The sequence below is a fragment of the Porites lutea genome, chromosome 11, assembly GCF_958299795.1.
Source record: "Porites lutea chromosome 11, jaPorLute2.1, whole genome shotgun sequence".
In the NCBI taxonomy this organism is placed as follows: domain Eukaryota; kingdom Metazoa; phylum Cnidaria; class Anthozoa; order Scleractinia; family Poritidae; genus Porites; species Porites lutea.
In genome coordinates, this window is record NC_133211.1 from 19,512,509 (window position 1) to 19,524,437 (window position 11,929).

Consider the following 11,929-nt stretch of genomic DNA (forward strand, 5'->3'; position numbering starts at 1 on the left):
GAAATATTTTTGAAGACAAATTTTGATAAGTGTTCGCTTTGATTCTCGATAAGTTTCACGCTGGAAGGTTCACTCAATTTCTCGATAAGTTTCACGATGGAAGGTTCACTCTTAAGTGATCGCTCGTAAATTTGTCTCTCCAAATATTCACTCTTAAATTTTCGCTCATAAACTAGTGCATCGTAAAGGTTGGGGAACGTGTTGTTCCCCAAAAAGCTATTATCTTTCTCTTGACTGTCCTTCATGCCTCGTGCTTTTCAAAATGGCAGATAAGATTTCACTGAGCCAGCGATATATCTCAGTCAGTGATATATCCCTAACAATGTAACGTTGAAAAAAAGACAGAAATGGTCTACATTTTATGACCGGTGTCCAGCCTTCGGCTGGGCCCTGGTAATGAGATAGAGGCAAGATAGAGACAAGTTAGATAATTATTATGCATCATAAACAGCACACGTTTGGTGAACAATGGAGTCTGTTGTCAAACTGAGTTAGGTCAAAAATAGCTAAACCGTAGGTCATGGAAAACTCGAAAAGACAAACAAGTGCTCCAAACTAACAGTCTTTCACTCATCTAGGCTGGTGATTTGTTTTGATTTTAACTATTAATTTAGCCACATAATTAGCCCAAGAATAAGTATTTCACATTAGTTGTTCTCATGGACGAGTGGAAGTTTATCTCTCTCTTGTTTCTTTTTTGTTAAATTAGCATGTAATAAAGTTGTTCTTTCATGCTATGTCAATAGCAGCAAGAACTACAAGGGGCATTTAGAAAAATGTGAAGGAATGGGCCAGGTTTTGGTTTTAAGTCCACCTCAGTCATAACAGTGCAAAACATCATCCAAACGTCTTGTAACACCCAAAGACATCTGATTCTTAAATTGGTGTACTCTGACACTGGAACGTGGTTCATTTAGGGGCAATGTCACAATGGTATTGCTGTTTTAAGCCAGTTCTTTGCTCAAGTCATTCCTTGGTGCCCTCACCCATACACAAAATGCCCCTGTAGTGTTACGAAGCTGACATAAAACAAAGTTCATCAGGGAGAAGTAACCATAACAGTCTTTTTGGTGATTGTTGCAGGTGTATCGTTATCGATATCGGTGATTGTTGCAGGTGTATCGTCGATCCATGTTGACCAGTAGCAACAGATGATAGGAAACAGTTTCGATGCCTAAACGTAGTCTTAAATAACAAAACTGGACCATTATTTTTGGAATTCAATATTATTGTTTGGGGAAAAAACTGTAGCTTTTTAAAAAGATAGCAATTAGTGTGACATAGCATAGCCCCTTTAAGGGGGCCCGAACCTATTTATTTGCGCATTGGTTGTCTTTTTGAATCAGGTTTTTCAGCACGAATGATTTAACCGATTTCTATGATTTTTGGCATCCTTAATAAAGAATGGTGGAACTTTAAGAAAATGCTATTGATTTTCTTCTGGGTATAAAAGTGTTTGAGATATCGGCATATGTTTTTAACCGCATTTTTACAAAAAAGGTCAATAGTTTCAAAACCCTAAGACAGATTTTTCTCTAACTTCAGCAAATTAGCGTCAGAGCTCTCTAGATTTATATCTGCTAGTTTGAAGTCAATCGTGACTGTAGAACTTGCTGCACAAATAGCTGGTCAAATTTAACCTTAAAATGCATCGCTAACACATTTGTGAAATTTCACACACAAACAGAGGACAAGTGCCGACAGACTATGTCCTATCTGCAAGGGTATTCTTGCCCAAAGCTTTATTTGCAAGAAATTGAGTGATCAGAAACCTACAGCGAATACAGTTTGCAATGTAAAAAGGACAACTTTATGCTGAATGCAGGGCATGATTAGATAACTTCTATTTATCAAAGTTATTGTGTATTTTTCCTTCTCTTGTCGCAAAAAATCTCAACAAAGCACCATATTCCATCTACGGAAATCTGCTACCAGTTTTCGGCACTAAAGGTTCCCGTCTTGAGGAGAAATAAAGCCACCAACTCCAGTACTTCAACGGATCGATTTTCAGCTGCAACAAAAATCCTTGTATTAGGTAATTGATTTAAGTTTGAAAGATTTCCCATGACACATTCACATGGGCATTTTGCTATTGGGGATAATGAAAATAATAAGACGATTGTCATATTTTCTTCATCTTTATCCCCAAGTGGGAAACTTTCCAGGCGAATTTGATGTCAAGTCTAAAAACTTTGAATAAATTACCAAATACAAGGGCTTTCAATGCAGCTGAAAAATGGACGGTTAGAAGTACTGGAGTTGGTGGCTTTATTTTTCCTCGAAACAGAAACTTGCAATGCTAAAACCTCTTTTTTTCGTAGATAATATGTAATAGAGACTGAAAAATGACACTGACTTCTTAACTTTCAAGCACAGCATCCACTTTTTCCTTGAGATGAGATGCTATTGTTTTTCCTTCTGGGCAAGAGATCGCAGCTCATCCATTGAAATCAAATAAACAATGTGTAATGCTTCATGAGAAGTGACAAAGGGTCTTTAATTTCTGAGGTTATCTAATTCTATGCAGACATGTAGAGTCCAAAAATGGGAAATGCAGGTTAGAAAACCAGGAGGCATGTAGGAGTTTATCTGAATAAAACTCGAAAGTTACAGAACAATGAAGTATTCCTTGTTGTAAGATATGGTTTTTAGTGATTTGAGCTCAGAATCAAGCAAATGCCACTTTTGAGGACCTTCCCATGTTTGTGGGGTACATGAAGCATGTGCCAAATCCCTCTTGAAGAATGTCTCCTCCAACAACTCTGTTGTTTAAAAATTAAGTGATTAATTTTGATCTCTTTTTTAATTTAGAAATGGCAGAATTCATGAAGGAGGTGGCTCAGATGGATGATGGGGAACTCAAAGTTGAGGACCGTAACCTTTTATCAGTAGCCTACAAGAATGTGATTGGTGCTCGAAGAGCAGCCTGGCGCATCATTTCTAACTTGGAATCGAGGTCGGATAAGAACAAGGACTTAATAACAAGGTACAAGGAGAAGGTTGAGGAGGAACTCAATAATATCTGTGAAGATATTATTAAACTTCTGGATGAACATCTCATCAAAAATTCAAGCACTGCTGAATCACAAGTTTTCTTCTTTAAAATGTAAGCAGTTTATTACCATTATAGTCCGATATTATTGCTTTTTATGTTGTAGATTTCAATTTTTTTTGTAGTATATTGTAGTTTTTAACAGGTGAAGAGCCACTAGGTGGATACACTGTAAATAAACCATTATTATTATTATTATTATTATTATTATTATTATTATTATTATTATTAATCTTTGTTTAAAAAAAAAATTATTATTATTATTATTATTATTATTATTATTATTATTATTATTATTATTATTATTATTATTAAGAAGGTGTAGACTTTGTTAAATGGGAATGCAAATGTGGTGTTGTGGAGTTCAAGCCTTGCTTAGCCTGTTCCACAGATGGAACTAAACTTTTGCTTAAGTCAGTCAGCAGCTAAATCTTTGTTTGGGTCCCCACCTGTTCACCAGAATTTGAGTATGCAGCATGATTGGCCTGTTAAAAAGCCTTTGTCATTTTGCCAATCAAGTTGAAGGGAAATTTAACCCTTTAAGCCCCAATATCCGCATACAAATTCTCCAAACTGATCTCTTTTCATTTCCTTAAAGAATGTGTTGAGAGAATTTGATCAAAGATCAAAGCATTTTCTCTCAGGTGATCAATTTATTAATTCTTATAACCTAATCTCTGGACAATCTATGGATTTGGTTAGGAGAAAATTGATGTTGGTCACCATTGGGACTGAAAGGGTTAAAACACATTTCCAGTAATTCATTGAGTCCATTGGAGGCCTAGAACAGGGATCTCGGGGCCACTTTGCAGATTTTACTAACTGGGACTGGATTACATTCGCAAAGTAGGCTAGCCCTGCTTGGCCATGCCATTGACTTTTCTACCCGAAACACTTTGCTCTAGCAGGGTTTGTACAAGTCATGGAAAACCTGAAAGTCATGAAATTTAAGAATTTCTTATTTCACGCCTGCAAAGTCCTAATTTAATAATCGGTCCTTGAAAGTCATGGAAAATGTAGATTGGTCATGGTAGATTAGTTACTGGTGGACATCAGAGATTGTGTCTGTTGGACTGTTTAACGTCAAGAAATATATGCCAAAACAATGAAAGTTTGAAAATTTTTGAACGTGACAGCTAAACCAAAGGTCATGGAAAACTTGAAAAGGTCATGAAAATAGTCATGAGAAGTGATGGAATTTCAAGACCTCAAAAGAGTATGAACCCTCTCTAGATTAGTAGAAAACTTAAGTCCAGGCATTTTTGAGTGACAGCTGGCAACCAGAATTGAGTAGTTGATTTTCCCAAAAATTTGGGCCAAAAACTCTTCCCATGAAGGCAGAAAGGTCACTTTCAGTTTCCATCTATCCCTCCATAATTATGTCTCTCTCTACCCTTGTGTTTGAGTGCTAATGCAGGGTTTGAGCCAGGCCGCGCCATTGCGCCAATCCCACACTGCAATTGAAATTGTCCCTTAAAAAAGCTGCCAAGGGGACAATTTGTCCCCTTCAAAATTTAGGGTAAAAAACTCGAAAGGAAGCACACACGAAGAGATTTAGTTCAGTACAGAAATTGCAAGCTAAAACAGAACATGGAAAGTATATTTTATCATTCTAAAGTCACGTTTCAGTCATGCTCTACTGAACACATACGTTTCATGCTCTAACCAAGCGTGGTGAACGTGCCTGGCAATCGTTAACATGTCACATTGAAAACGTGTTCGAACATTAGAAAGCTTTTTCGCCCCAAATCAAAGCCAGAGTGAATCAGAGAAAAATGATACAGAAGAAGAACAGTGTATTAATCAGGAAGAAACAGATGAGGATCGAAGGAAACCGAAAAAAATCACGAGATCACACATGGTTGCGCTATGAAAAGTGTCCGGCGATGTTCAGCTATTTTTGTCGGAAATCTAAGAAGACAAACCTCTTTGCATCAGCAGAAGGGTGTACAAATTTCTGTCCCCCTAAAAATAAAAATGTCCCCAAAAATTTTAGCCAAGGGGACAAATTGTCCCCCAGTGATCAAATCCTGGCTCAAACCCTGCTAATGCTGTGGTTCACCCAGTAAACAGTTGACATGACACAGTCCAAACACATGGCCTTGGGTTACTTGAAAGACATTTCACTGTGAACCAGCTCATGGATGAATTGGATAAGTGTAGATAAGACAGTTCAATAACCAAAGTAACACTGGGAACTTGTTATACAATTAAATAAAATATCATTTTAAATGAGGCTAAATGTAATTTAGGCAAAGTTAACCTCGACGCAATGCTGGTCATGGATAGCTTCTCCTCATGCCAGAGCATTACCCAGCTTCACCAACTTTGTAGGCACCAGCACCCCAGCTCATCTATTGGTGATGCGTTTAAGATGAAAATTACAGTTTATTCTTTGTAGTAGGAGGCATGTGCACTAAATAAATTATACAAATTGAAGCCTTGAGACTGTCATGTAGAATCTTGAGAGAGCTGTGTTTGTTGTGAGAGATTGGAGTGCCTTCCATTCTTCTTTTGAGAATTTTTGTTTTGGAGTTGTAATATAATCCATTTAAGATAACTCTTAATGTTGCCAACAGGTTGTGTGATTGATAAGGATGTCACGTTTGTTGTTGTGTCCTTTGCTTCTGTTTCATACAACAAACCATCAATTAGTGGATTTGTTGATGTCGCTTTAACAATTCAAGGTCCATTTTTCACACTAAGGGTTCTTTAGCTTATTAGCTTTTCACCAAATGAAAATTAAATGAATTTATTATTCTGGAGGTGAATTGGAAATAATTTTATTTCCTTTTTGTGCACAGAATTTTTTTTTCTTACTAAGTTACCTTTTCAAAACTTTTCCCCCAAAATTGTCTTTTTTTGCTGTTGTTATGTCTTATTTTATTTCTTGTGAGATAATAAATTATAGTTATTATTTTCAGTACAATAACAATGGAGAGAATACAGGCAAAAGCAACTGTGTCATATTGTTATCCATCTTTCAGACCACTGAAACAATAGTGGTTACAAGACAGTATTCATTTTGTGTTTTGCAGGAAGGGGGACTACTTGCGATATAAAGCTGAAATTGCTGCTGGTGAGAACAAAAGTAGCGATTGCGATAAAGCAGAAGATGCGTACAAAAGTGCAGCAGTTAAAGCAAATGATGAACTTACAAAAACAAATCCAATCCGCCTGGGTTTGTATTTAAACTTCTCTGTATTCCATTACGAGCTGCGTAATAATTCTGAAAAGGCCTGTGAGCTTGCCAAAGAAGCATTTGACTCCGCGATCAGCGAACTCGACACCTTGAGTGACGATAAGTACAAGGATAGCACATTGATCATGCAGCTTTTGAGGGATAATTTGACACTTTGGACTGCTGACAATGGTAAGGTTGATCCATCCTACTGTTAAAGGGGCTATGTCGCGCTATTTACTATCTTGTTAAAAAGCAAAACTTGTCTTTGCTTCAGCTTCCCAAGAATAATGGTCCGGTTTTGTTTTAAGATTACAGTCAAACCTCCAGTAAGGGACCACCTAAAATGCAAAGACTTAGTGTTCGCTTACGGTTGGTGGTCACTTACAAGAATTGAACCACGGGGGCCTCTTCCAAGAAGTGGTTCGGGCACATCAACTTTATGGAAGATAATTAATTGCATGCAATTTCTTTGTTATGCTATTTGTAGTTCTGTGTTGTAGTTCTGTGTTGTTACTAAAGCACACAACAAACATAGAGATCAGAGAATGCGTCAAGTGGCTGCTTACAAGAGGTTAAAAACAATACAAAATCATTAAACTTTCAGGCCCAAAAAGTTGTCGCAGTTTCTTACAGGTGGTTGTTTACGAGAGATTCCAACTGTAAGGCTTTGACAAGGAAAATTTTGGTGTTTTGGATAGATGGTCACATATGGAGGTGGTCGCTTACGACAGGTTTTGCACTTGGAGGTTCGACTGTATTATTTGGGCACTGAAATTGCCTCTTGAACCTTGCGCTAACTCAAAGCAAAATCGATTTCCCCTGGATTTCCTCCATACATTTACTGTAATTTTACCCTCTGTAACCCCAACCCTCGATAACTTACCCGAACCTCCTGCTGACTCCAAGTAATTTTGTGTTTCTCTTCAGGTCAAATCTATATAATAATATTTTACCCTCGATAACTCAAATTATGTTTTAAGCATGTCACAAGTAAAAAAAAAAGAACAGTGTACTGCATTCCAAAACACTGAATTTATTTTAAAACAAGCACAGGGCTGTCATTAAGAGACGGGGGCCGGGAATTCCCCCCGGCTACTATGAACATGACCCCCGACTACTTTCAAAGGAAAATACAAGAAAAATAGAACCAAAAGAATCCCCTAGCCGTTGGATTCCCTTCCTACTTGTTTTATTTACCCTGCAACTTGAAATCTTAGTGACAACCCTGCAAGCATGTATACTTTGTCTTTACTTTCTTGTCAGTCAAGTATAAAATTAATACAGTGTCAAGCCCTGTATATTAATAAAGGTTTGTACAGTTTCTTAGCTTGCTGCCCATGAAGTGAAGTGCATGATTTTAAGTCTTGCATTCCTTTCCCATCCCATTTGCTTGTTTCTTTATTTCAAGTTGTTTACTTCAAACTCCTGATAACTCGACTTTTCTTTGAATTTCCCAAGAAGGTTAAAGTTATCAGGAGTCGACTGTATTATTTTCTGGAACAGGGTCACAAGTTCATCTCTTTTGGCCTGGAACAGGTCCAGAGTCTAAAGGACACAGCGACACACCCTCGTAGTAAATTTAAGGGAGTACCTGCCCCCAGGTTTGCATGCTACTTTTGACAACTTAAACAAAAGCAACTAAGGAAAACATTCCCTCTTTTACACAGAAGATGATGGAACAAAAGCTGTAGATTTGGATGACGAAGATGCCAAGAAGTGAACAAGCAATTTATTGTATTTCAGGAATGTATATTATTCTTACTTGCTTCAGAAAATGTTTGGGCATACCTACTGGTGTTAATTGTGTAGCTTCAAATAATGCTCTACAGAGATAATTTTTTTATTGCAAGATTTTTTCTCAAGGATATATGTCCTTTATGTGTTTGTTAGTTTTTATGCATATAAGGGTTCCACCAAAGAGCACTCGTTATGTCTAAGAAACGAAAACTGGCATCTTTTTAGTAGAATGTATAGTTGAACTTCCATTAAGTGGTCACCTACTAAGCACCTCCCCTCAAGTAAGCAGCCAGTAATCAAATCCTGAAAATAATTTTCAAAAGGAATGGGAACTTGCCGCCTTTTGGTCATCTCGACGAGAGTTATCTCATTATTTTCACCTCTATAAAGCAGCCGTACAGCGCTTGATAGACTTAGTTAGGCTTTATTTCAAGAACATGATTAGTCCGATATAGAAGATGATGACCGATAGTGGACCAGTCATGCTGCTCCCATCACATGTTTGTTTCAAAGTGAACTGATGTTTCCACTAAAGATTATGCTAATTTATGACAAACCTCTGTTGAGCGGCCAATCTCCATTAAGTGGCCACTTGCTGGTGCTCTGAGGGTGGCTGCTTAATAGTGGTTCAACTGTAACAGCTTAAGTTCGTGTAGAGCCCTAGAAAATCATTATTACTTTTTAAATTGTATCCTTGTAATTTATTTGATGATTTGATAGTGTGAAAATGTACTTTAGAGGCTAAAAAATGTTTCACATACATTGTAAACCTTGTTTGTTTGTTTTTTCAAGGTCTCTGTATTATGTAACAATACCAGTGATAAAATTATTAAACTGTATTTGTAGATGAAACTGTTAGGTTGTTTAGGTTTCTGGTGTCTACTGCAAGTGTGTAAGCTTTAGCATGCCTTTTTCTTTTTTGTTAGTTGAGAAACATCCTTCTAAATTATCATCATCATCATCATCATCACGCTACATATAAAGTGATTTTGTTACAAATAGTTATGGTCACGCCCGGGACCCATCTTGCGAAAAATCATGAGTCCCAGTTCAAAAAACAAAGAAGAATCCTAAATTGGGCTCTTAGGTAACCAGACAGTTAATCTGACTCCAAAACTCTGTACTACAGTTTACTGAAATACTAGTATACTCCTTCTGTTGTAAAGGACAACAAAGACTAAAAAATATGTTTTGTTTAAAAAGTAGCCGTAAGGACCGCCGCAGAAATCACACGAACAGGATATTCTAGTAAAAACGTCTTCAGATAGATCCAAGTTAGCTATAGCCTGTGTACAGACGTCCCCCCTCCCTCAGGAAAAAGCGGGAGAGGAGATGGCTGTGAATCACCGACGATAATCGTGTTCCCGTTTCCCCGGGATGTTGGGGACAGCCTCTGATTGGTTGTAATGTTAATGCCATGAGGCAGATAATTTCCGGTGTTGTCATTGGTGAATGAACCTCAGAATAGATTCCCCGGGGAATAGCTCAGCCTTGGTGGACATTCATATTTGTTTACCGGTATTTGTATTTCGGCTAGGCTTTTGTACATTATGCTAGCATTTTTTCGAGCATTTTAGTAAGGCAAAAGCATTGAGCATTATTCGAGCATTTTAGTGGCATTTTCCCCGGAAAATTAATTTTTCCGAGAAAATAAAATAGAAATTAACTTTCTTGAGGAGCCCATGCCCCATGAGCTCCTGCTTTTTTAAACCAAATGAAGACTAAAACTCAAAATTCACAAAAAATCTAATACAGCTGTTTTTTTTGGCTGTATTTATGAACTTGTACAAGTTCTCGTTGTTACTTGCAACACTTGCAAGTTTTTGTATGTGTAAACTTTGAAATTAATTTAAAAAAACCGTTTGTATAGTGAGCATTATCCGAGCATTTTAGTGTCCTTTTTGGGGAGACCGAGAATTTTAGTGGGAAAAATGGAGCATTAAGGTGGAGCATTTTAGTAGGGAAGCAAAAGCATAATGTACAAAAGCCTAATTTCGGCTCTCTCAAAAAGGCAGGTCGGTATTGTAAATAAAATAGAAGGACGTACAAAATCCAACGTTTACAGCCAAGGTAGGTCAAGCTTACCCCAAAAAAGATTCCATTAATGAATTGATTATTTGAAAAAATTAATCCGTTAGTCGTTCCCATAACTGGTGTCAAATTTAAATCGGGATTCCTGTATGCGTAATGAGCAGTGAATATTTTAAGAGAACTTCTCTGCATTTGGTCAGATTGAAAAATCTTTGAATGGATTAAATTTCTTTTAGAAGACATTTACATCAAATTCAGGGAAACTGAGCTGGTAGAAATTCCGCAACTGAATCGCGTGTGAATTCACGGCTCGTTACGCATGCAAGAATGCACACAGAGATGACTCTGAAATCTACAACTACCAACGGTTCAACTTTCGAATAATTAAATACATTAATGGAATCTTGGGAGGTACGCTTGACCTGGCTTGACTGTAATCAGAGATCTTATATCTGGATTTTTGGGTGGACATTGCATAAAGGTGTTCGGCTAGCCTGCTCACAGACGCCAGAGCTATTTTTCGACCTACATGTGCCTTTTCAACTGTCACCGAAAGAACAAAATAATTTTTGCAAATGTATACTGGAACATGATTAACGACGGTGATTCACAGATGTCTCCTCTCCCGATTTTTCCTGTGGGAAGGGGGACGTCTGTACACAGGCTAAGTTAGCTATTGCAGAAGACTTCTGGGATCGATACCTACAGTTAAGACCTGCTATCTGCCGCCAGTCATCTATTGGCCAATTTGTTTCCCCTGTCCCCAGTAACAGTCGCAGAAGTCTTTGTGAAAGTTAACTAGACGCATGTCATACATGAACCTCATGGCCAAGTTTGCTGCGAGTCCTTTGCAGCCCAGTGGTTCAAGCATCCCACCAGTTGGGGACTCAGATTTTTTCTTACTCCTGTGGATGTTACATGATGATCACTTCTTTTCTCATTAATTCTACCCAATTTCTAGCCTGCCTCCCCTTTTCCCTTTTTCCCTATCCCCTACCCCTTTTGACACCTGCTACCCAGGCTACCCAATTTCCTTCTTGTTTGTAAACTGGCAGAACCTATCACCCCAGAGTGTCCATCAGTAACTAATATAGTCAAATACCATGGTACAAAACTGTTATGCTGGAAAGCAAGGGATGGACTGGGACAAGACAAGGAAAGAAAATTACCATTTTAAAAACAATGATGTAAGCCATTTGTTTGTCTTGTCCCAGACTGTCATCTTGCTTTTCATGGCGGTTTTGTACCATGTGAATGACTAGACCCTGAGGCTGTTTAAAATTAAAAATCAGGAATGCATGCCCTGTTTAGGACAACGTCCTCAATTTTATTTAATACCCTTTTTAGGACAAAGGACAAAATGTACACCATTGCTTTTGTATACTTGAGTAGAAACAAATTTCATCTTGACTAGCAAATTAAATCAATCGTGCAGGCAAAACCCGGTTTATAATTAGGATAGACTCCCGCAAAATATACCCTGTTTAGTACAGAGTCGCCCAAAATTATATTCCCTGTTTGCGACAGAGAAGTCAAAAACCATACCCTGTCCAGTGGCACATCCCCATATAGGCCATATAAGGGATACACCCCCCGGGCCGTTTCTATCATCCTCAGAGACCTAGCGGCAGTCAGTCTCCGAGGATGCGTTTCTATTGAATCTTTGTTTTGTCATGATTTTGGCGTTCTGACAAGGCAGATAACAATCATGCTGTCTATAAATGCAAACTTGACAATCCGGGAAGTTTTTATGGAATATATTAAATTTAAATGAATTTCAACTATTTATTTCTTTCAGTTCTCTTTTTCCATTTCGGTTCTCTCTGTGTACACTCGGCCGCAGTCTTTCCTTTAAAAACGTACACCCCTCTACTCTTGCAAGCACCGAGGCATGTCACATGACAGGATTCAAGTTCCCCACCCCC

The 11,929-nt window shown here is 37.9% G+C and overlaps 1 protein-coding gene across 1 annotated transcript in view; it reads left to right on the top strand.

The window, feature by feature from the left end:
- LOC140951585 (uncharacterized) overlaps positions 1-8,825 on the top strand; it is a 13,602-nt gene extending 4,777 nt beyond the window's left edge. The window contains exons 2-4 of the mRNA XM_073400868.1: positions 2,812-3,106; positions 6,091-6,425; positions 7,904-8,825. Coding sequence (XP_073256969.1) covers positions 2,812-3,106; positions 6,091-6,425; positions 7,904-7,956 — 683 coding nt within the window. The 3' untranslated portion in view covers positions 7,957-8,825. The remainder of the gene's footprint in view (positions 1-2,811; positions 3,107-6,090; positions 6,426-7,903) is intronic.
- The last annotated feature ends 3,104 nt before the right edge of the window (positions 8,826-11,929 follow it).